At 38.8% G+C, this 26,392-nt stretch overlaps 1 protein-coding gene across 4 annotated transcripts in view; it reads left to right on the forward strand.

The window, feature by feature from the left end:
- The window catches only part of RYR2 (ryanodine receptor 2), a 755,762-nt gene that overhangs the window by 331,326 nt on the left and 398,044 nt on the right, over positions 1-26,392 (forward strand). For all 4 annotated transcript variants that reach the window (XM_081790553.1, XM_081790554.1, XM_081790555.1 and 1 more), the window contains exon 11: positions 21,509-21,583. In XM_081790553.1, coding sequence (XP_081646679.1) covers positions 21,509-21,583 — 75 coding nt within the window. The remainder of the gene's footprint in view (positions 1-21,508; positions 21,584-26,392) is intronic.

Raw genomic sequence — 26,392 nt, forward strand, 5'->3', positions numbered from 1 at the left:
GAAATGATTGGATTTCAGGAAAACTTAAAAACAACGACAACAGTAATTGAAGTGTTCTATACACTTAAAGTTAAGTGAATAAAAAAAGAGACAATAGAATTAAAAAAATCAACATTAAAAGAGAAATATCCTCAGGGGTGCCTGGGTGACTCAGTGGGTTAAGCATCCGACTTTGGCTCAGGTCATGAGTTCGAGCCCCGCATCGGGCTCTGTGCTGACAGCTCAGAGCCTGGAGCCTGCTTCGGATTCTGTGTCTCCCTCTCTCTCTGCCCCACCTCTGCTCATGCTGTCTCAAAAATAAATTAAACAAAACATTAAAAAAATACTCCAGTTATTTTCTCGATGAAATTCAAGACGATTTTTCACTTGGCCCTGTTTTGTTTCTTCACTTAATCTGAATGTTAGCAGTATCTTTCAAGAAAAAAAGAAAGAAAGAAGGAAAGAAAGGAAAGCTTCTTCTCCTTTTTAACTTCCAGATGACTTTGTGGTTGTATTTTGGGTGGAGTGAAAGGTAAGAGCAGCGACATAATTTTTGCTGTTTTCCTGCTCTAGTCCTATTTACATGCTTCTCTATAGTATCAATACTGTTTTTAATTCGTGGCGATTCATGTGCATTTATTCTGATGTATCCTCTCAAAACATCCCTGTTTTCTCTTGGACAGCAACTTGAATAGACATATCGTCACAGACTCAGCCCCCAAGTGGAGACACAATGTTACTCTCAACACCGGGTAGACGTGTACTTCCTGAGGTCACTGTTGCTGTATAGACACTTTTGACAGTTTGCTTTAGCACCTGCGGCCCAGGCAAATGCCCTCATAGGCATGGAGGAGACTGCAGCCAATGGCCAAATTCTACTGTGAAAAATGCGTAAACTCCAACACGTAGGATTTTATTCTGAAATCACCTTTTAATCCTGGGCCTGCTTTTCAGTCCCTTCCACTCAATGCCTTGAATGCTTATTGAGGGACTTGTATGTTGTTGGCATTTGAATGAGAGCCAGCCTGTGTCTTTAAGGAATTCACTGTCTGGTGAGATCTCAATACTACATTCAGGAAGAAGTGAGTGTTAATCTGGGAAAGGCCAACACAGTCTATTCAAAAATTGCATCGTAGAAAGCATCTCTTACCATTCTGCCCTTGGAGGAAGGTTAGCAATCTTCCTCAAGGAAGGAAGGAATCTTTCTCCGTCTCTGATTTTGAAGCAATAAGCTTGTTAGCCTGTACGAGCTAGTCAAACATTCTTCTCTTTCCACTAATGGGTTTGAATCTGCTATTCGGTATCAACTGTCAGTAGCTCTGTGTGAGTAATTTTTTGGTGAACCTGATTATTTTGCAGAGGATTCATAGAAGAAGCCTCAGTCTCCAGGGTCTTGTAATACATTAACACAGCGGAACTTAATTTGGTTGAGGCCATGCTGGTGGTGGGACTGTCTTTAACTGCCCCATACAAATAATGACGCTCGTCACATACTGCCATTTATTATCTTTATTGGCGATCAGTGTCTCCTATTGTTCGTCTCTTCTATTTACTTTTCAGCCAGGGTAGCACCCTGCATTCTTGTACACCTTTTAGATAGTGACATGTATGTGGGCATCTGCACACAAATGCTTATTCTTTTGCATTTGTGAAAGAAATAAATGGAGAAAAAACAAGTCGTGTGCTTTGGATTGTTTACGGAGAGCAGCGGGGTGCCTGCATTGACTCCCACTCTCGCTAACTCAGCAGGGTCAGAGGTCCCCCACCTGTGTTATTTTGGTGACTCTTGAAAGACCGTTCCCTGCTTTGCTTTGGGGAGGGGAAGAAAAGGTGTCTTAACTAGACCAGCTTACCAACCTGAATGAGCAGAATACTGTTTCGGCGCCTGGGAGTCCCACATCCTTGGCTCAGTCTTCTGTACCGGAAGCGCCTTGACTTCAAATCAGTCCATGGAAGGAGACCCCTTTCTTGTAGCGGGCATCTGAGCCTTGAAAACCATGATTTTCAAAACATAATTGGGTGGTTGTGGGTATCTTTGACAATCTGATGTACATTACAGATTCTTCCTAGAAAATTCACACACTTGCCAATGTGGAAAGATTTTTGTCTGTGGGGTGATTTCTGTGATGTTAATTTTTTTTTGAAGTACGTTCCCTTATTCTTCCCCACTAAGCAATCAGTGGTGCCTGTGTTTTTTTTCCCCCAAAGGGGAGGTTTGTGACTTCCCAGAAAGCTTAAGCTTTGTACAAGGCACTTCCCTTTCTGACTTGTATTCCCTAAAGACTAAGTTCAAGGAAGTTGTTGTGCGTTAGTGTCTTAGAAGGGAGAGAGATTGTTTCTGATAGAAAAGAAAATGAGAAGGGATTTTTCAACTTAAAAGACATTTAGATGAAGCAAATGGATGCCCAAGGGGGAAAAATAATAATAATAATAATAATAATAATAATAATAATAATAATAAAAAATAGCCTTGACCCAAACCTCACACTTGACACAAAAAAAGAACTCCAAGTGGATCAAAGACAGAAATGTAAGACATAAAACCATAAAACTTTCAGAAAAAATAGAAAAAAAATCTTGAGGATCATGGACTTTTAAAACTTGACATTGAAACCACAACTTCATGAAAAGAAACCATTGATAAACTGGACCTCATCGAAATGAGAAACTTTGTGTTCGTTCTATAAATGCCCATGTGGAGAAGATGAAAAGACACGTTCTAGAGGGGCAGAAAATACTGGCAGGTCATAATTCCAATGAAGGGCTAACATCTAAAAATACATAAAGAACTCTCAAAGCTTGGCAGTAAAAACCAAAAAACAACAACAAAAAAACAACGTAATTAAAAAATGGGCAAAATACAAGAACGGCTATTTCACGAAGAGGGCATATAGATTGCAAGTAAGCTCATGAGAAAATGTATAGCATCATTAGTCATTGTGGTAAATGACTAATCATCATTAGGCATAATCAATATGCAGATTGACCAAAACCAACAAAAATATTGATAGCCAAGTGCTGGTGAGGATGCAGAGAAACTGAATCACTCATAAATGGCCTGCAGAGTGGTACCCCTGCTCTGGAAAACATTTTGACACTTGCTTTAAAAACTAAGTATACACTACCACGTGACCTAGCAATTTCACCCCTGGGAGTTTATCCCAAAGAAATGAAAACTGTATTCACACACACACACACACACACACACACACACACGTGTGTGTGTGTGTGTGTGTATACACATATATGTGTATATATATGTATGTATGTACACATATATATATATTTACATACAGTATTGTGTATACATGTAATATACAGAAATACTTAGTGTAAAGTAGCTTTTTTGTAACAGCCAAAAGCTGGAATCACCCCAAATGTCCTTCAGCTCATGAATTATTGAACCATCAGTGGTATAACCATAGCAGAGAATATTACTCAGCAATTAAGAGCAGTGCCCTGTTGATATAGCAACTTGGATGAATCTTCAGGCAATTATGCTGAGTGAAAAATATCAATCCAAGCATCTTACATACTCTAAGATTCCATTTTTCTAACATTTTTGAAATGTTAAAGCTTAGAAATGGAAGGGAGTGGTTGTCCAGAGTTAGGGAAGCGAGAGCAGGGAGAGAGAAGGAAGAGCATGTAGTTATAAAACGGAATATGAGGAATCTTTGTGGCACAGGACCTTCCCACTGATGAGGATCAGGAACTAACACAAATGACAACATGGTGTAGAATGTAATAAAAGCAGAACTGGATAAATATAAGATCGGGGATTGTATCAAAGCCAATATATATATTTTAAAATTTTTTAATGTTTATTTTTGAGAAAGAAGGAGACAGAGCGTGAGCCGGGGAGGGGGAGAAGAAGGAGACACAGAATCCGAAGCAGGCTCCAGGCTCTGAGCTGTCAGCACAGAGCCTGATGTGGGGCTCGAACTCACGAATGTTGAGATCATGAGATCATGAGCTGAAGTCAGACGCTTAACCAATGGAGCTACCCCGGCACCCCTCAAAGCCAATATTCTTGATGAGAGACTTCTATATTTTTAAAAACATTATTGTTAGGAGAAACTAGACAAGTTCAAGAACAAAATGTTCAGAAATACTTTATTCTTTCAACGGCATGTGAATCTACAGTTATCTTACAGCAAAGTTTTTTTCACCCATCCCCTCATCCATATCCCCTCTGGCAAGCACCAATTTGTTCTCTGTATTTAAGAGTCAGTCTTTTGTTTGTGTGTGTGTGTGTGTTTGTCTCTCTTTTCTTTGTTCATTTGTTTCTTAAAGTCTATACGAGTGAAATCATATGGTATTTGTTTTTCTCTGACTGACTTATTTCTCTTAGCATAAAACACTCTATCCATCACATGGTTAGAAATGACAAGATTTCTTTTTTAAGGTTGAGTAAGATTCCATTGTGTATATGTATCGCATCTTTATTCATTCATCTGCGGATGAACAATCACAGATGCTTCAGTATCTTGGCTATCATAAATAATCCTGCAATAAACAGAGAGGTACATATATCATTTCAAATTATATTTTGGTTTTTTTTTTTTTTTTTTTTGTAAATACCAAGTAGTGGAATTACTGGACCATATGATAATTTTATTTTTAACTTCTTGAGGCACCTTCATACTGTTTTCTACAGTTACTGAACCAGTTGGCACTTCCACCAACATTGCACAAGGGTTCCTTTTACCCTATATCCTCACCAACACTTGTCATTTCTTGTCTTTCTTGGTTCTAGCCATTCTGACAGGTGTATGGTGATATGTGATTGTGGTCTTGATTTGCATTCCCATGCTGATGAGTGATGTTGAGCATCTTTTCATGTGTCTGTTGGCCATTTGTATATTGTCTTCGGAAAAATATCTGGTTACTTCCTCTGCCTATTTTTTAATTGGATTGTTTGTGTTTTTTTGGTGTTGAGTTGTACAAGTTCTTTAAATATTTTAGATAGTAACCCCTTATCAGATATATCATTTGCAAATATCTTTTCCCATTTAGTAGGTTGCCTTTGTCATTTTGTTGATGATTCCTTTCACCATGTGAAAGGTTTTTATTTTGATATAGTCCCAATAGTTTAATTTTACTTTGGCTTCCCTTGCCTTAGGAGACATATCTAGAAAAATGTTTCTTTGGTTGATGTCAAAGAAATTACTGCCTATGTTTTCTTCTAGGATTTTGATGGTTTCAGGTCTTACATTTATGGCTTTTTAAAAAATTTTTTTCAAGTTTATTTATTTATTTTGAGAGAGACAGAGACAGCATGAGTAGGGGAGGGGCAGAGAGAGAGGGAAAGGGAGAGACAGAATCTTAAGCAGGCTCCACACCATCAGTGCACAGCCCGATGTGGGGCTCGAACTCATGAAACCGTGAGATCACGATCTGAACTGAAACTGAGAGTCAGATGCTTAACTGACTGAGCCACCCAGGTGCCCCTTACATTTATGTCTTTATTCCGTTTTGAGTTTGCTTTTGTGTATGGTATAAGAAAGTGGTCTAGTTTCATTCTTGTGCATGTTGTTGTCCCATTTTCCCAGCAGCATTTGTTAAAGAGACTGTATTTTTCCCATTGGATATTCTTTTCTGCTTTGTCACAGATTAATTGACCGTATAATTGCAGGTTCATTTCTGGGTTTTTTATTGTTTTGTTGATCGATGTGTTTGTTTTTGTGCCAGTACCATACTGTTTTGATTACTACAGCATTGTGATGTAACTTGAAATCTGGGATTGTGATAACTCCAGCTGTGTTCTTTTTCCAGATTCCAGATAGCTTTGGCTATTCAGGGTCGTTTGTGGTTCCATACAAATTTTAGGATGGTTTGTTCTTGTTCTGTGTTGGTGTTTTGATAGCGATTGCATTGAGTCTGTAGATTGCTTTGGGTAGTGTGGACATTTTAACAATATTTGTTCTCCTAGTCCATGAGCATGGAATATCTTTCCATTTGTCTGTGTCATCATAAATTGCTATCATCATTGTTTCATTGTTTTCAGAGTATAATTCTTTCACTCTTTTGGTATTTTATTATTTTTGGTATGATTTAAAAATTTTTTTAATGTTTACTTACTTTTGAGAGAGAGGGAGACAGAGCACAAGTTGGGGGGCAGTGCAGAGAGAGAGAGAGGGAGGCACAGAATCTGAAACAGGCTCCAGGCTCCAGGCTCCGAGCTGTCAGCACAGAGCCCGACACGGGGCTCCAACTCATGAACCGTGAGATCGTGACCTGAGCCAAAGTTGGAGGCTTAATCGACTGAGCCACCCAGATGCCCCTATTTTTGGTATAATTTAAATGGGATTGTTAATTTCTCTTTTTTTGTTTCTTTATTATTAGTGTATAGAAATGCAACATGGGGCGCCTCCGTGGTTCACAGTCACTTAAGCGGCTGACTCTTGATTTCAGTTCAGGTCATGATTTCAGTCACGGGATGGAGCCCTGCTTCGGGCTTCTCAGTGAGCATGGAGCCTGCTTGGGGCTCTTTCTGCCTCTTCCCTTCTCCCCCTCTCCTCTGCTTACATATGTGCTCTCTCTCTAAAATTTAAAAAAAAATGGAAAAAATGCAAAATATTTCTGTATGTCAATTTTGTATCCTGTGACTTTGTTGAATTCATTTATCAGTTCTAGTGGCTTTTTTTTTTCTTATGGAATCTTCAGTTTGCTGCATCATGTCTTTTGAAAATAGTTCTACCTCTTTCTTACCAATTTGGATGCCTTTTATTTCTTTTTCTTGACTGATTGCTGCAGCTAAGACTTTCAGTACTATATCGAATAAAAATGATAAGAATGTGCATCCTTGTCTTGTTCTTCATCTAGGAGAAAAAGATCTTAGTTTTTCCCCATCAAGTATGATGTCAGCTGTGGGCTTTTTATATATGGTCTTTATTATGTTGAGGTGTGTTTCCTCCGTATCTACTTCGTTGAGTTTTTATCGTGGATGTTGTACTTTGTTAGATACTTTTTCTGCATCTGTTGTGGTGACCATATGGCTTTTATCCTTTCACTTCTTAATGTGATGGATCATATTGATTGATTTGTAAATATTGAACCACCCTTGGCATTTTTGGATTAAATCCCACTTGTTCATGGTGAATGAATTTTTAAATGTGTTGTTGAATTTGACTTGCTACTATTTTGTTGATGATTTTTGCATCTATGTTCATCAGAGATACTGTTATCCTTTAGTTTTCTTCCTTTGTTTTTCTTTGTATTGTCTTTGTCTGGATTTGGTAGGAGGGTAATGCTGACCTTTTAGAAGGAATTTGGAAGCTTTCCTTCCTCTGCTATTTTTTTGGAATAGTTTGAGAAGAACAGATATCAACTCTCCTTTGAATGTTTGGTAGAAGTTACCTGTGAAGCAATCTGGTCCTAGACTTTTGTTGGTTTGGAGGTTTTTTTTTTTTATTTTTTGTTTTTTTTTAATTTTTTTTAAGTTTATTTATTTTGAGACAGAGAGAGGAAGTGAGCAGGGAAGAAGCAGACAGAGAGGGAGAAAGAGAATCTCAAGGAGACTCTGTGCTGACAGCACAGAGCGTGATGTGGGGCTTGAACTCACAAACCGTGAGATCATGACCTGAGCTGAAAACCAAGACTTGGACGCTTAGCTGATTGAACCACGCAGGTGCCCCGGTTCGGAGTTTTTTTAATTACTGATTTCAATTTTGTTGCTGATAATTGTGGTCTGTTCAAAATTTCTGTTTGTTCCTAATTCAGTTTTGGAGGGTTGTATGTTTCTAGGAATTTATCCACTTTTTCTAGGTTGTCCAGCTTGTTGTCTTATAGTTTTTTAATAATGTTTTCTTATAATCATTTGTATTTCTGTGGTGTTAGTTCAAAACAAATTTTGAAGACATTTGCAGAGACTGGGGAGGGAGTATTTTTACTGGGTTCCACTTTCAGGATGACCAGCCGTCTACTACCTGATAGCTTTCTATTTCCCATTTCATCTTAGCTTATAAGGAGATGGCAAGAAGTCAGAGGGGAATGGCTCTGGGTTTTTTTTTTTTTTTCACTTTGGCAAAATGTCATGCCTCTCCAGTGAATAGAAATCAGTAGCCCTCAGACTGGAAGGGAGCATGTGTGTACAGGAGATCTAACAAGTGAACCGGTCTTACCCCATGTCTGAAATTGCTGCACCACTCTAGCAAGAATAATGAGCTCTTGAATTCCCCATTGGCCGGATGGACTCAAAGTTGAAAATAATTGTACTTTAAAGATAATTTTTAAAAGTGAAATTGGTAATAATAGTAGATAGGTTATTTCAAACCAAGGTCCTCCTGAGAAAAACTAAAAAAGGTAAACCACCCCCTAAAATCTGTTTGAAGATAACTCAGAGCAAAAAAAAAAAAAGCAGTCAAAATGTGAGGGCCAGTGTCCCAAAATACAAGGAGACCAGAGAACTGAGTTTAGCATTTGGAGCAACCTCATCTCTCCAGGGGGTTTCAGTGGCTGAGGAGCTGGGAAGAAGAGCAGGGCTGTGGGAAGAATCAGAGTAGAAGAAGATGAAAGCCCCAAGACCCTCCCCCCACCCCCGTCCCCCCCACCGAGGAGAGGCACTTTCGGAGGTATAGGTATAGCTTCCAGAGCTGTGCCCTTGAAGGTGAACCAGAAATAGACCAGCCCTCACAAGTATTTAAGACTCAGCCTCAAATAATATTAGTTGCTATTTGGATTAAGATGATGTGAGATTGCTGGTAACCCTAGATCATTTTACCTGCCTGAAGCAAAAAAAGTACATCTTTTGGGAGAAAGTAACACACAGAACTCAAATGACCTCTATAATTTTACATAACGTCTGATAGTGAAAATCAAACTAGCTCTTTTGCCTCAACCCCAGCTAGTAGACTACAGTGAATTTCTGGTACTGACTACTCAGAGTTAGCAGGTCATACAAGTTAAGAGCTTAGTTCTCTACAAAACTACCCTTATCTCAGACTCTAGACACAAATTGGGGGTGGTATCCTCACATCACCTGTGCTTCTAACCAACCGGCTACAAATTTGAGGGTTCCCCTCAGCCAACTCCTTTAGATTCAGGAAATCAAGAAAATGCTATAATTATTATTGCACGATTTTTTTTTTTTTTTTTTTTACAATACCCGGGATCCGTTGTCTCATCCCCTCTGAAGAAGGAAGAAGTGGACACAGAATAAAATGAGCAGCAGGCAAATGTTTATTCGCGTCTGAAATCAGTTTAAAGTAAGAACAGTAGGAAAGCTCTTTACGTGGAGTGGGGGGGGGGGGCATTCAAAAGTGAATGCTCGTGACTGCAGGCAAAGGTCTTTGTTTAATAAGGTTCTGGTTAGTCCCTTCCATTCCCCCTTGTTCCTTCTGAGGTTCTACCCTTATTGGCTAGGTACTTCCAAATGCCTAGTCATTCCCTTTTGATTGGCTCATTTCCATTGTATGAGGGGTGGTCTATGGCCATACCGTTCCTTGTGGGTCATATGTTTTATGAGGGACTGCTTATTTTTAATTAGGTCTCTTGTCAAATTCTTGAGGGAAACCTGAGAGGGGTGGGTGGTGTCTATTGCATTTTTAGGAGGACCCTTACACCCGAGGGGGTTTGCTGTGGTCACGCTCCCAGCATTGTTCTAAAATATGTGTTTTTCCCCCAGGGATGTCAGGTCCTAACCTTTCCCTCTCTGACTATTTTATCCTGTCTCTCCCTATCATATTATGATGCCAGTCCTATTGTAAGGCATACACATCATACCAGCCAGCTAAAGGGATGCGTAAGGTGAGGTCTGGGAGGGCCTGATTGCACAGCTGCTCTGCCCTTTCTCTGTGGGTCAGCATATCTAAAATTGATGTGTCCGCTGTCCAGGAATCTCCACTAGGCTTTGGTTCCAAAGTGTTTTTATCAGGGTTTTATTATGTAGCAATGATTGATTAAATATTTGATGGCATGATTGAATTCAGTCTCCAGCACCTGTCACTCCCCACAGGGGTCAGGCTGGATTCATCCTCCAGCTCCTCGTCCTCTCATTGGTCTTTCCAGCACGGCCAACCCCCACAGTGAAGCTATCGAGGGGCTGCTATGAGTGCACTTGGTAGCCTACATTGAGTTGTAATCCGAGGGACTCATGAATAACAAAGCCACTTCTGTCACTTGGGAAATTCCAGGGGTTTAGGGTCTCTCTCCTAGGAACAGGGACATAGGTCAGCCAAATTCTTTGTTATATACAACACAGGTGTATAAGATGGGAGTTGACCAAGGTGCGAGAGCAAACACACACTGTAGAAAAAGGCACACGGTTCGTGGATACATAGATAATAGAATGATCACAAATAGAATTTAAACTATTTACAGGGCACCTGGGTGGCTCCGTTGGTTAAGTGTCCGACTTTGGCTAAGGTCATGATCTCACTGTTCGTGAATTCAAGCCTTGCGTCAGGCTCTGTGCTGACGGCTCAGACCCTGGAGCCTGCTTCAGATTCTGTCTTCCTCTCTCTCTGCCCCTCTTCCACTTACACTCTGCCTCTCTCTTTCAAAAATAAAATAAACATTAAATATTTTAAAAAATGAAATAAAATATTTATGATTATTATGACCTAAGAATTAAAAGAGAAGATGAAGAAATTTGGTAGAGAACTGAAAACTATAAAAAGGGATCCTTTAGGCATTCTAAAAATGAAAGTTAAAATAACTGATATTAGACACTCATAGATGGATTTAACATCAGCTTAGAAGTAGCTGAAAAGAGAATTAGTGAATTGGAAATCAGGTCAGAAGAATTCAGACTGAAACACTGATGGTTAGAAGTAGCTGAAAAGAGAATTAGTGAATTGGAAATCAGGTCAGAAGAATTCAGACTGAAACACTGATGGCTAAAAGACTAGGAAATATATAAGAGAATAAGAAATAGATAGGAAATAAAGAATGTTCTCTCATACATGTAATTGGAGTCCCAAAATAAAAGGGCATAAAAGGGAAGGGCAACAGGAGAAGGTGAGAGGGAGACAGAGGAAGAATAAGAGAGCTTACAAATACACAAATACACAGTGCACAGGCAATATTTAATACAACTTGCTTAAGGATTCTCCACAACTGATTAGGTATATTAAGCCACGATTTTTTTTAATATATATTTTAAAAGTTTATTTTATTTTGAGAGAGAGAGAGGCGGAGAGAGGGGGGAGAGGAAGACTCTCAAACAGGCTCTATACTGTCAGTGCAGAGGCTGATGTTGGGCTCAAACTCTAGAACCATGAGATCATGACTTGAGCTGAAACCAAGAGTTAGCCACTCAACTGGCTAAGCCACCCAGCCTCCCCTCAGCCACAGGTTTAAGAAGGACTGTGAACCCTGAGTAAGACCGATAAAAAGTAAAAATACTTAGGCCGACAAAAGTAAAACTGCTGGAAAGTAAACACAAATTGAAAAACTTTTTAAAAATGTAGAAAAAAGGTATAGTACCTTTTAAGTGACAACAGTAAGATGTACAGCTCACTTCGTATAAGAAACATTCAGAGACATTGGATAGAAACGTAAAAGTGCTGAAAGAAAATGACTACCAGCCTGACAACCGTTTTATCTAGTAAAATGGTGATTTTTTTTTTTAAAAAGACTGAGCGAAGGGAATTCGTCTTCCCTTCGTGGGAAGACGTGGCCTATTCGTCCACAGTCAAGGACATATTATTAAATGGTGTTCTTCAAGTAGAAGAAAATTACCTCAGAAATAATTTTGGAGATACAGAAAGGGAGAAAAAAAAGAGCAGAAGGAAGGCAAATATGAGGAAAACTTATAAAGACCATCAGTTAAGCAAAATGTTGATGATGCCAGCTGTATATAAATCTTGGATTTAACAACTATAGTGAACAAAATTCACTGTAATAGTAGCACACAAGTCAGGAGAACAAATGGAACTAAATGGCAATTCTCGTGTTGTCTGGGAAGTAGTAAAATTAGTAATTAAATAATTAAAAAAATTTTTTTTCACATTTTATTTATTTTTGAGAGAAATAGAGACAGAGTGCAAATGGGGGAGGGGCAGAGAGAGAGGGAGACACAGAATCCAAAGCAGGCTCTAGGCTCCGTGCTGTCAGCACAGACCCCGATGCCGGGCTCGAACCCACGAACTGTGACATCATGACCTGAGCCGAAGTCAGTTGCTTAACCGACTGAGCCACCCAGGCGCCCCATAATTAAATAATTTTTAATAAGCAAGAACACATATTGTAATCTTTATAGTAATCACTGAAAACATAGTAAAAGAATGTAAAATATTAAAGGGAAGCCAGAATGACAATAATGAAAAAATATTTAATTCAAAAGAAAGGAGGAAAGTTTTGAAGGAGAGGACAAACAGAAGATTGAATTCTGAGGTGGCCCCTAAGATTCCTGCCCTCCTGCTGTACACACTCTGTAATATCCCCTCCTTTTTTGTGTGTGTGGTGGGACTATGAATATGGTGGACTTTACTCCCGTGCTGAGGTTACATTGTATAAAAACCTGGAAAATGTGTTGCAAATATATTTTCTCAATGGGCTGACCTTGACTTAATCAAAGGGTGGATTTTCCTCGGTGGGCCTGACCTAATCAGGTGAGTCTTTAATGGAAGGGACTGAGCCCTGTTGAAGTCAGCGATTAAAAGTGTGAAAAAAAAAATTCTCCTGCCAGCCTTGAACAAGTAAGCTGAGATACCGTGAGAGGGTTGATGGAGGGGGCCATGTGCCCAGGGTCTAAGGGCAGCCTTTAGTTGTTGAAAGAGGTCCCCACTTGAGACCTGGCAAGAGAATGGACCTTGGTCATACAGCTGCGAGTAACGACTTCTACCAACCAACCACCAGGGAGCTTACCCTGAGGGGCGCCTGGCTGGCTTAGTTGGAGGAGCATGCAACTCTTGATCTCGGGGTTGTGAGTTTGAGCCCCACATTGGACATAGAGATTACTAAAAGAAATAAAATCTTATGAGAGAGAGAGAGAGAGAGAGAGAGAGAGAATGAATGAATATACCCTGAGCTGCAGGCAAGAATACAGCTCCAGCCGACATTTTCGTTTCAGCCTATGAGGCCCTGAGCTGGAAACCCAGCTATGCTTCCCCCAGACTTCCAGCCTGCAGACCACGGGATTGATAAATGCATATTGTTTTCAACTAGTAAGTCCGTGGTCAGTTGTTACACAATAATAGAAAACAAAGAATTCCTGAATGATATCATTTTAAGAACGAGGATCACGAAAGAAAAGAAAGACAAGCAGATATTGAAAATAATTATTCTTTTTGTAATTCAGATATAAGACGGCTGTATTGCTCATACTTCACTGATCAAACTCAAGTGTTTGGGGATGAGTCATGTGCTCTGAAACCCTGAATTTATCTGTAATTACCTTGTGAAGAAGAAGAATCACTCACAATGTAGATGTTAGTTCCAGAGTTAGTAATGTGACTGAGGATTGGGGCACCCGGGTGGCTCAGTCTGTTAAGCATCCGACTTCGGCTCAGGTCATGATCTTGCAGTTTGTGAGTTCGAGCCCCGCATGGGGCTCTGTGCTGACAGCTCAGAGCCTGGAGCCTGCTTCCGATTCTGTGTCTCCCTCTCTCTCTGCCCCTCCCTCCCTCAAGTACTGTCTTTCAAAAACAAGCAAGTGGTAACAAAAGTTAAATGAAAAAGAAATGTGATCCAAGATAGTTTGGATTTTCTCTCAATTCCTTATTTTGTTGTTTAATTTTATGTGTCAACTTGACCGGGCCACAGAGTGCACAGATTATTTGGTCACACATTATTCTGGGTGTTTCTGTGAGGGTTTTCGGGGATGAGTTTAATATTTTTTTTTAATTTTTTTTAACGTTTATTTATTTTTGAGACAGAGAGACAGAGCATGAACGGGGGAGGGTCAGAGAGAGGGAGACACAATCTGAAACAGGCTCCAGGCTCTGAGCTGTCAGCACAGAGCCCGACGCGGGGCTTGAACTCATGGACCGTGAGATCATGACCTGAGCTGAGGTCGGCTGCTTAACCGACTGAGCCACCCAGGCGCCCCAAGTTTAATATTTAAGTCGATAGACTGAGTGAAGCAGAAAACTGAAATATCAGGTCTTCTTGGGCCTTGAACCTGGCACTCTTTGGAATGGAACTATGCAGTTGGCTCTCCTCATTCTCAGCCCTTTGGACATGGACTAGAACTTATACCATACAGCTCTCCGGGGTCTCCAGCTACCAACTGTAGATCTCGGGGCTTGGCAGCTCGAGCCAACTCCTCATATAAAAATTCTTTCTATATAATTAGATATTTATAATATTCTATTTATTTTCATACTAATGGTTACTATATCACATTTATTTATTATGCGTGTGTTATATATAAGCATAATATATATAAAAATAAGCCCTATGTACATATTAGGAGTTATCTATATCCTATTGGTTCTCTTTCTCTGAAGAACCCTAATACAGTGATGAAAATCTCCAGACCTCAGATTTCATCTAGCTGGCTGTCTCGGAGGTTAAAATTGCCAGTAATGTGGGCAGGATGGATGTTTTAGATCAGGCTTTGTAAACTATGGTGTGTGGGTCAAATCCAGCCCACTGCTGGAGTGCCCAGGTGACTCAGTTGGTTGAGAGTCCGACTCTTGATTTCAGCTCAGGTCATGATCTCATGGTTCTTGAGTTTGAGCCCCACATTGGGCTCTGCACTGACAGTGCAGAGCCTACTTGGGAGTCCCTCTCTCTGTTCCTCCCCTGCTCTTTTCTCTCAAAATAAATAAAACTGGAAAAAGAAAATCCAGCCCCTTGCCTGTTCTTCTAAATAAAATTTTATTGGAACATAGACATGTACATTTTTCGACATATTACCCATACTGCTTTCAGAGTTAAGTAATATGAAAGAAACCTTAAGACGCATTTACCCCCAAGTATTCACAGTCTAGCCCTTTACAGAAAAGTTTGCCAGACCCTGTTCTAGAATTCTTTTGATGGTGGAAGTGAAAGTGTCGATGGGCTGTCCCCCAACAGTCCTGGCAGCCCCCCAGCAGTACTGGAAATCCTGTGTGGAGAGCCAAAGTTAGGATGCCAGAGTGGGTGCCTTCAGAAGTAGATCTTTGCGGGGCGCCTGGGGGGCTCAGTCAGCTAAGCGTCCGACTCTTGACTCGGCTCAGGTCACGATCTCAAAGTTCATGGGTTTGAGCCCCACATTGGACTCTGTGCCCATAGCACGGAGCCTGCTTGGGGTTCTCTCTCTCCCTCTCTCTCTCTCTCTCTGCCTCTCCTCTACTCTCTCTGTTTCTCAAAATAAAAAAAAAGAAGTAGGTTTTTGCAAGAGGGAGAAGGTAGCTAGGGCAAAAAAAAAAGTATCTCTTTGATCTGTGTAATGTATATTTGATTTTCAGAGCTTGACTTTTCTATAGGATCCTACAGCAGATGCCAAAAAAAGTCCTACGGAGTTGTTTGTGAATTTCTTTGCTTCTTGTCTTGTTCTGAGCAGTTTCATAACTTAGGACTTATCATACCTTTGCATATAAACAAGTATACGGTCCTACGGCAGTTCAATTCAACAAGCAATATTGAGTCTTTAACACCATATTTAGAAACAGTAAACACAGCGCCATATTCCTCGTCTTCCTGCAAACCCCCAGAGCTACATTTGCCGTGCAAAGGCTCCTCCATGATGCCTAGGTGGGTTCTGTCTTTCGTTCCTTTCTCACCAACCCAGTGACCATTAGCTTCGTTTTGCATGTGAAGACATGAGGCACGGAGAAGTTCAGTGACTTGGCATCCTCACGCAAGTTCACACAAAGAAGAGACGTCTTCAGAAAGTTAGTTACAGTCCAGCCTGAGAGTGATTTGTCAACTTCTCGGGGCCTTGTCATAGACGTGAGCCAGTGACTGTGATGTCACCGAGTGAAGACGCTCCGGGACAGCGCTCACAGGGAGAAAAAGTAGTTTCCTTGTAGGGTGAAGGCTTCTCTTTACCGCGTAGAATCTTTTACTGATCGTGTTTTACGACTCTATGCTAAAGTCCACTGACTGGAATTGGGTATCTTATAAAATCCTTATAAATAAATGCCAATATATGCCAAACTGTTACACTGTGCAGAGCTTGGAGGGGCTGTGCTTTTATTACCGTGCTAATGCTCGTTTTTTTCTGGGCCTCGGATGGACCCATCCTGGCTGTCAAAGTGCGTGCGTTCTACTGAGAAAGAAATGGTCCAACAGTTGAGATTAGACTTACATTGTATTTTATCGCTGAAAACACAAAAATAGCTGACTACTTTTATTTCAGTGACACTACGATAATACTGATGAAAAGTGGAATTGATGACATAATAGGGAAAGTTTGTACTTATTACAAGAATAACCTTACAGGGCCTCTCCAGGCAGTTTTATGTGATCAACCTGAAATATGAGCTCCTTAATGAAGCGTGTTATACTGGGAGATAATGTGTTTTGTAGGCATAGCTTGCAGTCTGCAGCCTGGAATTTTTCAGAGTATTGTCAAATAAGGCACACACTGTCGGTTATTAGGTGCACATTTTTTTTTTAATGTTTATTTATTAAACAAGAAAGAGAGAGAGAGGGAGAGAGAGAGACAGAGCATGAGCAGGGGAGGGGCAGAGAGAGAGAGGGAGACACAGAATCCAAAGCAGGCTCCAGGCTCTGAACTGTCCGCACAGAGCCTGATGCGCGGCTCGAACCCACAAACTGTGAGATCGTGACCTGAGCTGAAGTCAGACACTTAACTAATTGACTGAGCCACCCAGACGCCCCTGTTAGGTGCACTAAAAATTCATAGTCAGTGAAATTACAGTGACTTTGAAGTTTTTTTTAAGACTTTTTAAAATGTTTTATTTATTTTTGAGAGGGGGAGAGAGATAGAAAGAATACAAGCAGGGGAGGGGCAGAGAGAGAGGGAGACAGAATCCACAAAGCGAGCTCCAGGCTCTGAGCTATCAGCACAGAGCCTGACGCAGGGCTTGAACCTGTGAACCACAAGATCATGACCTGAGCCGAAGTTGGACGCTTAACCGACTGAGCCACCCAGGCACCCTGAGTGACTTGGAGTTTTACTGATTCATGAGGTGGAAGATTCTTTGAAAAAAAAAAATTCTGTTACAAGGGATACCAGTGGCCAGTTATCTTAACACATGTTTTTCTTATCAGCTGTAACATTGTTTTGGTTCATTGCAAAGATAGTCTTTCAGTGAGCAGAGAGTTGCACAAGCACTTTGTTGTTTCATATCCTCATGACCTTCCCTTGCATTTTCGTGTCATTGATGCTGTTTGCATTGAAATCTCATGTGATGCTGACTGAGCCCATAGGTGCTGTTGCTATAGGTCTGTTTGCTTTCTTAGAGAATCTTTCTCTTTTCTTAGTCTTCCTGTTGACAAAAACACTTGCTATGAAGATGATCATTTAGTTGTATGAGTTTAAATATGGTCTCTAATACCATTTGGTAAACTTGTGGATCTTTAAACTTGATACTTGAGACATATTGCAGGGAAAAGGGATGATCGCTTCATAGAACAGGTGGATTTCTCCAAGTGGACCAGTTTTTAAATAAGTTTACATGTCCTTAGTGTCATTTATGATGGACTGAGATCCTTACTACATTTAGGATTTTGATATTGTAAGGTTACTTTTCGGTCTGAAATAGCCAATGCCTACTTGATATGACAACCAGTGACATTCAGCACTTGGCATGTATTTATATGGCAGACTCTGTATAGAAGCAAAGATTTCCCCAGTTGTCATTGAAGAATTGCAGGTCATTGAGTTTTCTACACTTGCTGATGAATCATTTAAAAAAAATAGAGAGAAATAATGAAAGGCAAGAAGTCCCTTCAGGAGACAAATATCCAGAAAGGAGGTTCCAACTTTCCTTTTGACTTTACATTTGTGTTTTAAATGTTAATTTCCCCCCAAATTAAAATATCATTAGATTTCTACTTATACAAATAATAAAAGATCCTTGTTAAATTCAGTTAATAAAGGAAAATTGATGAGAGTAAAACATTTGAAGGATAATTCTTCCTATACCTTGTTATATATAATATATACAACTGTACATAAACATTACTTAATACTGTTTTTATCTTAGAGTACATTTTAGTTTCAAGCTTAGTTCCTACATAACTTTTATTATGTGATTAACATTACTGTCTTGGTGTTCATTATTCAAGAACTTTCTCCATGTTCATATAGATAATACCTCTGCATAGATACACATATACATACATACATGCAATAGATTTATTATGATTTACTGTTGTACAGAAATTTATATCATTTGCATTCTTGCATTTTACTTATCTTAATAATACATCATAGAATCCCTTCTTTATTTTCTGTTGGTTTATTTTGTTCACTACTTAATTTCTTCAGACAACTCAAGGTTTTTTTTTTTTTTTTTTTTGTCATTACTTCTTTAATAATCAAGGGATTTCAGGCCTAAATTTTTCAAAGTTTACCTGTGAATCATAGATTTGTTCTGAAGTACTCTTGTCCTCATTACATCCTAGATAAGGTCTAATTTCTATTTCCTCTCTGACCCATGAATTATTTATAAGAGTTACTGAGTTTTCCAAGTTGTTAGATTTTAAAAATCTTTTTAGTATTTATTTCCAATTTTTGTTGGTTATAATTAGAAAATAGGATGAGTACATGGCTTTACTTTTAAAAAAATCTGATAAAGGTTTTTTTTTATGGCCAAGTACAAGATCTTTATTAAAGGTCATGATTGAGTTAAAAATCTGTGTATCTATATACATATATATACACATTACATCTATATTTTATTATTTGTTATTTTTAAGTATATATCCAGAGATGCTGATTTAATTTGAGAATTGTCTGTGCGTTGGAGTTTGTAAAGCTTTTCAGATTATTCTAGTATACAACCGAGGCCAAGAATCACTGCCCTAATAAAATAATGGTTCTAGCCCAGTGATTCTCAGAATGTGGACCAGTTGCATCAATGTCACCTGGGAACTTATTAGAAATACAAATTCTTCTCCTTACCATAGATCTACTAAATCGGGAACTTGGGGGTAGCAACAGATTGGGTCCAGCAATCTGTATTTTAAAAAGCCTGCAATGTAATTCTAATACTACAGATTGAGAGCCACTAATCTAAACCAGTAGCTTGACAGTGGGGATGGTTTTGTCCCCCAGAAGACATTTTGGTAATATCTTGGGAATATTTTTGGTTGTTACAACTGGGGAGGGGGAGTAGAAGAGACAAGTACTATTGGCATTTGGTTGGTAGGGTCCAGGAATCAGTGAACATCCTAAGTGCACTGGACAGCCACCCACAGCAAAGAATTAGCTGGCCCAAAATGTCAATAGTGCTGCTGTGTAGAAACTGATCTGGACCATGATTTCCACACTTTAGCTTCTGATTACCACCAGTTGGAGAACTTTTAAAAATCCTGACTCCAGGGGCGCCTGAGTGACTCAGTCAATCATCTGACTCTTGATCTTGATTCATGTCACGATCTCACAGTCTGTGAGTTTGAGCCCCATATCAGGCTCTGCACTTACGGTGCGGAGCCTGCTTGGAATTCCTGTCTCTCCTTCTCTCTCCCCCTCCCCAGCTACTGCGTGCGCTCTCTCTCTCTCGCTCTCTCTCTCTCTCTCTCGCTCTCTCTCTCTCTCTCTCTCTGTCAAAATAAAAATAAACTTAAAAAAAAATCCGGACTCCAGATTTGGTTTAATTGGTCATTGGTGAGGGCATAGCATCACGTTTTAAAAAGCTATCCACATAATTGTATCTGCAGCCATGATTGAAAATCACTGCTATGGCACTGTTTGTAGGTATACCTAAAACTCTTATAATAGATGGATCAAGGTGATTCTAAACCTACTGATCAATTTTAATATTAAAAAGGTAGACCAAGTAGTCATTATTACCACCTGATGTGATGTATTAGGAAGTATAAAACACTAGACCTAGAAATCCAACTACCATTTTAGAAGTACATGTTAACACTATGAGCATGTCATCAGAAAAATCCAGAATGTAGAAACTCCAAGACAAATGGTACAGATTTTTGTCAAGAGATAATGCCAACAAGGAAAAAAGAAGAAGGGAAAACTGTGAGTAATAGAAATTTAAGATATTTAACCAATTTGTGCATCTTGTTTGTATCTTGATTTGAAAGAGCAACAGAAAAACAAAACATTTTTGAGAAAATGGAAAATATGAACAGAAGGGATATTTCATAAAAGCAGATTTTACATAGGAGTGTGTGTGTGTGTGTGTGTGTGTGTGTGTGTCTGTATATCTACATATCTATATCTACATATGTATGTATGTATTTTTGGGGGGGAGTTGTATGTGAATGGGTTACTAGAGGTTATAGGTAAAACAAGGCTGGCCCTGTGTTGATTGTTGTTGACACTGTGTGCTGGGCATATTGAGATTTAGCATAATACTCTCTCTACTTTTGTGTCTATTTGAAAATTTCCACAATAAAAACAATGAGAAGGAATATCTCAGTAAGTGAGAAGAAAAGTAGGTGAGAATGGTGTTAGAAAAACTGTCAAGATAGTAGGTATTTCTCCAGTGTAAAAAACCATCAATAGTCCATTGGATTTTGGACCACGGATATCATATGATGGCCTTAGCAAATGTGTTTCAATGGAGAGGTGGATCAGGAAGCAAGTGGAGGCACAGAGATCTGACAGGAGGTGATCCATGAGGCAGATATGGGGCAAGCAGGAGAGGAGAATATGGTCAATGGTCTTATTATGTTTGAGACAGGACAGGGTTGTGTGTGTTTGAATGATTGCAAAGATTCAGTAGACAGAGAGGGTGAGTCTCAGGGAAGAAACAAGGAGCACGTATAAGCATTGGTTTCCTTAAAACCATCTCAACAGGTTGGCACAGAGCTTAAGTTGGATAACATATGTAAATTACCTAGCATTACTTCTGTCATAATTATCGTTATGAGAGCTTTGGAATTTGGGTGTGTGTGATGTGCATTCAAAGATAATTCTCTCCTTGTGTGTGAGACTTTTTTGGTTGATGTTTATATTTTCGGTGATACTTTTCTATCTTTAGTAATTTTGCAGATTGTTATAATATAACATTAAAATTAATGTGTTCTTATATTTCTTTACAGTGTTTGATGTATCTAGAACAGAATATAAACTGCAAATAATTATATGCATGTGTTGAAATAATAAGATATTAAACTACACATAAACTCATAGCTGAGTACTTTAATGGACCTAAGTTAAATAAGTAAGGTGAATGTATTCACTGGAGGAGAGGGGGAGAGAGAGAGAGTGAGAGAGGAGGAGAGGTGGGCTGGGGAGAGGGAGGGGGAATAAATGGGAGTAGAGGGAGAAAATGATGTGAGAATATGTTTAAGTTAAATGTTTATTCAGGGCAAACTTAAATTGATCACTTACTGTTACTTTTGTTGTTTTTATTTCCAGCTGTATTGTCTCGTGCCAGAAAGTATGACCTTATCCAAAGGCTTTCCCTTGGCTTTTTTTCTTGTAATTGCCTTGAGAAAATAGAGTCCAAGAATGACACTCGTTGAAACTGGGCTTTTTTTTTCTTTTTTTAACCAGAACTGTTCACTATGAAGGCGGTGCTGTATCTGTCCATGCACGTTCCCTGTGGAGACTAGAGACACTAAGAGTTGCGTAAGTAGAAGCCGTAAATACAGCCGAGTGCTCCAAGTGTACAAAATCCTGTGGACCTGTGCTTTTATGGAAAATACTCATGCTAACTACAGTAAACAAGCAAATGAAACACTGAGGAAGTGGTGGAGAGTTTCTACTCTTTCCCTTCTGCCTACCTTTCTTTGGCTTTTTTTGGCCTAAATTCACCAGGCAGTACACAATAATTCTATATAGTCTGCTCTTGTCTTTAGCCTTATTTGTTTTGGTGACATCATGTCATCTTGGTCTGTGAATCTCCTGGCAGAAGGTGCTCCTAGGAGAGGGTGACATAAGGTTTGGAAACAGGACAGATGGTTTGCGAGCCTGTTACACATTTCAGGTCTGATGGACTCTGGATTTAACCTTCTAAAGGCATATGTAAAACAGGAAACTTGAACTTGAACGAGAGTACAGGAGTCTTACTGTCAGTCACTGCCTTTATTTACAGACATCTTGATAGCTGAGTGAGAAATTTGGACTGTAATACAAAGTCACTGTGTATTTGTTTTTTATGGAAACAAATATACACATATATATATATAGGTATATATTCTAGACATATATATATGTATGTATATATTATATATATATATATATATATATATATATATATATATATATATGTATGTATATCTTCTTTTTTTCCCTTTCTGGTGACTTCAAAAAGTTGTTCAGAGATTGACTTATAGTTCCTTTATATAAATTCAATATTGATTATAAAGGTGTCATTTTGAACTATTTTAAATAGAATATTAGATCTTTTTTTTTTTTTTAATGATTGGAAGGTTCAGTCCTTTGCCTAAAAAGTGCTAAGTTTTCATGTATTTTTTCCCTATTTTATTATACTTTTGGAAATTATTGATTTAAGATTATAGCTTCCATGGAGGGGTATAGGGAACTGTCTTGGTATAGAGTAACTACCTTTGAAGACCTAATATTTTGAGATTAATGCTTATCTAATGATGATTAAGATAGTTTAGTAGTCTTGAAGTGCCTGGGTGGCTCAGGTGGTTATGCCTCTGACTCTTGGTTTCAGCTTAGGTCATGATCTCACGGCTCATGAGTTCGAGCCCTGCATCAGGCTCCATGCTTGGCAGTACAGAGACTGCTTGGGATTCTCTCTCTTTTCCTCTCTCTCTGCCCCTTTATGTACGCTCTCACTCTCTCTTAAACTTAATAAATAAACTTTAATAATAATAACAAAAGATAGTTTGGTGATCTTTAGTTGTTTTTTCTTATATATCCTATACATTAATTTTGAAAAAATTTGAAAATGTATCCTTGAACATTGTAAGTTTTGACATAGACAGTTTCTACTGTCAGTTTAAATAGATGTGTAGAATATAACTTATAATGTGTTATAAGTAGTGACGTCTTAAAACAAAATGAGCATACCATTTTTTTAAAGTGTCTTATTGATTACAAATACTGATGTGATTTAATACCCATCTTTGTTTATTGAAAACACTTGAACATAGTCTTTATTAACAGTAAAAATTATTTAAAAAATTATTAAATCATTATTTTTGTTACTCTGTCATGGCCATTTTTTTTATCCCAGTCATCTTTTTTTTATGATTGAAAGACTTTTTTTTTTAACTCATGCTATCATACACCTATGCAACAAAAATATGTATGTAAATTAAGTTGATTTTTTATATTTCTTTTCTTTAAATGTTTATTTATTTTGAGAGAGAGAGAGTATGCAAGCAGGGGAGGGGAGGGGGGAGAGAGAGAGAGAGAGAGAGAGAGAGAGAGAGAGAGAGAAAATCCCAAGCAGACTCCTGATGTGGGGCTCGAACCCATGAACCATGAGATCATGACCTGAGCCGAAACCAAGAGTCAGATGCTTAACCGACTGAGCCACCCAGGTGCCCCTTATTTTTTACATTTCTTATGATAGTAAGTCTATAACTTCAAAAAGTTCTTCTATATTAACCTCATTAATTATTAATTAACTGAGGATATGTTTCTTCCAAATAAATACCTACTTGATGAAATCCACGTGAATATTAAAGCTTTTGGTAAATATTGAAATTCAATGTAAAATTTTATTCGAAATGCATCTCTTAATGAGATGGAAAAAGGAGTGTCATCCTCATAAAACAAAGGGAGAGAGACTGAGCTTTCATGTGCTTTATAGATTTTTCAGAGAATTTAGGGAAAGAGATTTTAAATATGTGTATGTATTTCCTTTCCTTTGTGTTTTATAAAAATGCAGCTTAATTAGAGAAGTGAAATAGTCGATAGAAATGAAGCTTAGAGAGGTGGCATTGCCATTGGAAAACAGATTCCAGATGGGTTTTCAAATTCATAGATATTCGTACCCTTCGTGATTGTGTGCTTAAAGAAATGGAATTTTTTTTTTTTTTTGAGCAAACGAGGCCCTAAATCTGTCTCATTTTATAGATTAAACAAAACAGAAAACAAAAGGAAGGATGTGAATTCCTGAAAACCAGACAGGGCTTCCTTTTTATATTGTCAGCCTTGTAATTGATGAACTGTAATTACATAATTCCAGATCGTTCTGGACATCTGGTCTGGATTCTGTGTCTCTACTGTTGCCGAATGTTTGAAGTTTGAAATGGGAAGCATGGGCTTTGTTTTAACTTTGAATTCGGATGACTGATAATATAGCAAGAGCCTGGTCTTGTGGTCAGCCAGAGGTGAAAGGGGGCGCTTCCGAGCCTCAGGTATGCGGCTGTGCGGATTGTTTCAGAGTCTAAATGGCAGCAAGGGGAGCCTCACACCAGAAGGCAGAGCAAGTAGCTTTTCAACCACTTGAAAGATGGGGGGCGCCTGGGGTGGCTCACTCGGTTAAGCGGCCGACTTCAGCTCGGGTCGCGATCTCGCGGTCCGTGAGTTCGAGCCCCGCGTCGGGCTCTGGGTTGATGGCTCAGAGCCTGGAGCCTGCTTCCAGTTCTGTGTCTCCCTCTCTCTCTGCCCCTCCCCCGTTCATGCTCTGTCTCTCTCTGTCTCAAAAATAAAACGTTAAAAAACAAATTAAAAAAAAAAAAAGATGGAAGAGAGATGTTTTTTTGTACCGTGTGACCCTCGATTTATACCATGTCATCCTCTTGTACGGTAGGAAAGCAGGTTCACTTGTAATGAATGTAATTATGTTAAAGTGTTTCTTCAGGTTCTGTTGAATTTTTGAACTACTTTGACTTCACTGTTAATGTGACTGCATTTAGTTTCCGTGTCTTATTGTGTACCTTGGCCATGCAAATACTCATTTTTTCTTTATACTTAGGAAATGAGAGTCAACGATTCTCCTTATGCATATAATGGAATTTTACACCCAAAAGTCAATATTTATGTTACAATATTTGGGGTGTTCTTTTTTTTCCTAGAAGAAGGTCTCCAACTATGTATTTGTTGCAATTTATACAGCCTAGTACTTAGATATTTTGTATCACATACTCAGTAATGTTGTCATAAGTTTTTCAGTAGCATGAACATTTTAATAAGGTAAGTTTTAGTTTTGGGAGTTAAATAAGATGGAACACACTTTGCTGTATTTTACCCCAACGTGAAGTTGTAGGAACATTTAAGTACGATATGTGCTGGTTTCTGTAGTGGGAATGATCACTGCAATGAAAAATATGCCTTATGTGTCCTTCACATTCAGCTTTCTTGTATGTCACAAAAACCCCACAAAAATCAAAGATGGATGTGTCATGAGGAATGACCAAATACTCCCCATTCCTTTGAAGTCATTTCAGGTAAATGTAGATAAGACATAGGGAACAGGTTTCTGCTATGTTACCATAGGAAATTGCTTTAATGTTACTATTCCTATTTTCAGTTTTTACTAAATATTGTCTTGCCCCCTTGATTCTCCTAGGCTTTTCCTCTTTTCTTCTGGGCCATGGGCATTGCAGGCCAGCTAATTTGAGTGGTTTTAAGCTAAAGAAAATGTGCTTCGACTTTACAGTTTTGCCAGTGATTGTCCCAATTCATTCCATCCCTGACATAATCCTCTTGGTGACTTGAAAGGAGTGCTTGTAAATATGTGTCCTAATCAGTAGATTCGCACATAATCTCCAGAATACCTTCTAGAAGTTCTGTTGCAAAGTATTACTTTGTCAAAATTTGGGACTATTTTGAAAATGAATTTTTATGGTAATTAAGATGAGTCATTGCTTAGAAAAGCATTCAGATGCTTCTTCAAATAATGGAAATGAATATTAAAAATAATTGTGTTTTCCAAAGCATCTGCCAAGGATATACTTAATTTTATAAGAAGGGGATGAACAGAGCTGGTTTATTTACCAGACTAGAAATGATTTAATATTCTGTTGTTGGTAACCGAACTTTAATTGCATTTAAAAAAAATGTTCATTTTTGAGAGTCAGAACATGAGAGGGGGAGGGGCAGAGAGAGAGAGAGAGGGAGACACAGAATCTGAAGCAGGCTCCAGGGTCCAGAGCCCAACGCAGGGCTTAAACTCACAGCTGTGAGATGGTGACCTGAGCGGAAGTCGGACACTTAACCGACTGAGCCACCCAGGTGCCCCTAATTTCATTTTTAACAATACTGTGTTATTAGTAAGATTTATTGGTACATGGTTATTAATTTAGTCGGGGGATTGTCCAAATTCTCTTTATAAACAAATCCGTGTAATAATGACCTTATCACAATATCTTTTTTTTATTATGTTTTATTTTTATTATTTTTTTTAAGTTTTTTTTTTTTAATGTTTTTATTTATTTTTGAGACAGAGAGAGACAGAGCATGAACGGGGAGGGACAGAGAGAGAGGGAGACACAGAATCGGAAGCAGGCTCCA

Source organism: Panthera onca, chromosome D2 (genome assembly GCF_046562875.1).
Source record: "Panthera onca isolate mPanOnc1 chromosome D2, mPanOnc1 haplotype 2, whole genome shotgun sequence".
Taxonomy (NCBI): Eukaryota; Metazoa; Chordata; class Mammalia; order Carnivora; family Felidae; genus Panthera; species Panthera onca.